The sequence below is a fragment of the Centroberyx affinis genome, unplaced genomic scaffold, assembly GCF_046629955.1.
Source record: "Centroberyx affinis isolate AG114_WGS23_722 - 3 ecotype Tasmania unplaced genomic scaffold, CSIRO-AGI_Caff_v1 ptg009413l_1, whole genome shotgun sequence".
In the NCBI taxonomy this organism is placed as follows: domain Eukaryota; kingdom Metazoa; phylum Chordata; class Actinopteri; order Beryciformes; family Berycidae; genus Centroberyx; species Centroberyx affinis.
Window position 1 is genome coordinate 1 of NW_027284518.1, and position 2,500 is coordinate 2,500.

At 47.6% G+C, this 2,500-nt stretch overlaps 1 protein-coding gene across 1 annotated transcript in view; it reads left to right on the forward strand.

Annotated features, from left to right (window-relative positions):
* Positions 1-1,677: 1,677 nt before the first annotated feature.
* LOC139640423 (nuclear pore complex protein Nup133-like) overlaps positions 1,678-2,500 on the forward strand; it is a gene marked incomplete at its 5' end in the record, with an annotated part of 11,716 nt that continues 10,893 nt past the window's right edge. Inside the window, one exon of the mRNA XM_071514618.1 lies at positions 1,678-1,941. Coding sequence (XP_071370719.1) covers positions 1,678-1,941 — 264 coding nt within the window. The remainder of the gene's footprint in view (positions 1,942-2,500) is intronic.

A 2,500-nucleotide genomic window follows, 5' to 3' on the forward strand; every position in this document is an offset into this window, starting at 1 on the left:
CATTTATATTTCATTCACATTTTACACATTTAGCTGATTCTCTCATCCAGACTGACTTAAGCTTCAGTTCCTAGATCAGCAACATTACAAGCAACCAGTGGGAAGGAGGTCAGAGGTCAGAGGTCACAGCACCCTGACAATACGCTGGCAAAGTGGGTGCAGAGGAAGGGAAACCATGCACAGTTTGGCCAGAGGTGGTGCTCAAGCCACAGTCTATAATGTGTTGGTGTCACATGGAGGATTTGCACATGCAGGATTTGCACAAAATCTGAATTATTCAAGTCATTTTGGGAGTGGGGTTATTTTATATAGTATCCTTGTAGATACATTTAAAATGTCGTCATCATTTGGTCATGTCCATTTCAGTTTCATATACAAACAGACTAACTGTTCTCTACAGGTCCAGATTCACCAGACACTTTTAATATTTTATCAGAAAATTGAATTTTTAAAACAGAAACAGCGTTTTCCACAGGAAATGTGTTAGTCAAGGTGGTGGTGAGGTTTTTGGTTCAGTATGCGAGGGGAAATCATTCATGCAGTTTGTATTGTGTTTCACCAATTTCAATTTCAACCGATTTCTACATAGAAACCATTCCACAGATTCACTCCATGAGTTGAAATGCAGATACTTTTTTATCTTGGTATGATCGTAATGTGTTTTTAAAATGAAATTCACCTCTTAATTTATAAACCTTTTCCATATTTGAGATTTATTTTTTGTATTTTACCAGGAAATAAATTATTTCTTGCTTTGTACATTACTAAAGTACAGCATTAAATTAAATTCAGCCAGATCCATAAACTTCAAAGCACGAATCTTTAAGAACAATATGTTAGTGTGTTCACAAAATCCTACATTATTAATTATTCTAATGGTTCATAGACAACAGATCAAATTTACCATCTTGTCCCCCCTTCTCCTCCTCTCTCTTGTTCTCTCCTCCTCTCTCCTCCTACTCTCTCCTCCTCTCTCCTCCTCCTCTCTCCTCTCTCTTCTCTCCTCCTCTCTCCTCTTCTCTCCTCTCTCCTCTTCTCTCCCTCCTCTCCACCTCTCTCCTCCTCTCTCTCTTCTCTCCTCTTCTCTCCTCTCTCTCCTCCTCTCTCCTCCTCTTCTCTCCTCCTCTCTCCTCTCTCTCCTCCTCTCTCCTCCTCTTCTCTCCTCCTCTCTCCTCCTCTCCTCCTCTCTCCACTTCCTCTCTTCTCTCTCCGCTCTCTCCTCCTCTCTCCTCTTCTCTCCTCCTCTCTCCACCTCTCTCCTCTTCCTCTCTTCTCTCCACCTCTCTCCTCTTCCTCTCTCCTCTCTTCTCTCCTCCTCTCTCCTCCTCCTCTCTCCTCTCTCCTCTCTCTCCTCCTCTCTCCTCCTCCTCTCTCCTCTCTCCTCTCTCCTCTCTCTCCTCCTCTCTACTCCTCCTCTCTCCTCTCTCCTCCTCCTCTCTCCTCCTCTTCTCTCCTCCTCTCTCCACCTCTCCTCTCCTCCTCTCTCCTCTCTCTCCTCCTCTCTGCTCCTCCTCTCTCTTCCTCTCTCTTCTCTCTACCTCTCTCTCCTCTCTCCCCTCTCTCCTCCTCTCTCCTCTCTCCACCTCTCTCCTCCTCTCTCCTCCTCTCTCCCCCCCCCTCCTCCTCCTCCTCTCTCCTCTCTCCTCTCTCCTCTCTCCTCTCCTCCTCTCTCCTCAGCCTCTGGCGGTGTGGGTGGAGTTCGGTCCGTCCTCTCCCGGCAGCACGAGCTCCTCCTGCGCTCTGTGTACCCGCACGCCGACTCTGAGCTGCGCGGCGCCCTGTGTGAGCAGCTGGTGGCTCTGCTGGACATCTACCTGGGCGGGTACGTGGCCCAGCTCACCTCGCTGCAGCAGAGGAGGCCCCCGGGGGCCCAGCAGGAGCGCTACAACAGCCTGGAGATGGAGTACAGCCAGCGGCGCTCCGAGCTGCTCGCCCCGCTGCGTGAGTCACATGTGATTAAATCGAGGTCCTGACTCTGTGGTCAATACAGATCCCATCGGCACTCATCGCAAGAGTAGGGGTGTAACCCCGGTGCCCTGGCAAAATTCCCAAAACAGGCCTTCCTTCCATCATGGCCATTATTATTAAAAATCTACCTTGCATTTCTGGCATTTTGTTGGTTGGTATATTTTTCTTATTCCTGTGGGTAGCTGGCCAAACAAGTTGACGTTACATCGAGTCACCATTTTGCACCAATTTACCAACAATCCTATAGAGAGAAATCCATCGTGGAAGAGCCAGAGAGACCAATTTCTCCACCCACAGATGCCTCAATAGACCAGAATGCAATGCAGCCACAGCACACAAGACACAAGTTGTGTTTTTGATAAACGGCCACAACTCACGCTTTTTCTTGACTGGAAAAAATCTCTGTCTTGCTCTTACTATGCAATCATCATTGCTCTCTCCAACTGAATGCAACAAGTTCAGGTCCATTTTCTTGGGGGTTGTTGTCGAAAGGCATTCTGGGAAAATGTAGGAAATCACTAACTGAAGTAGA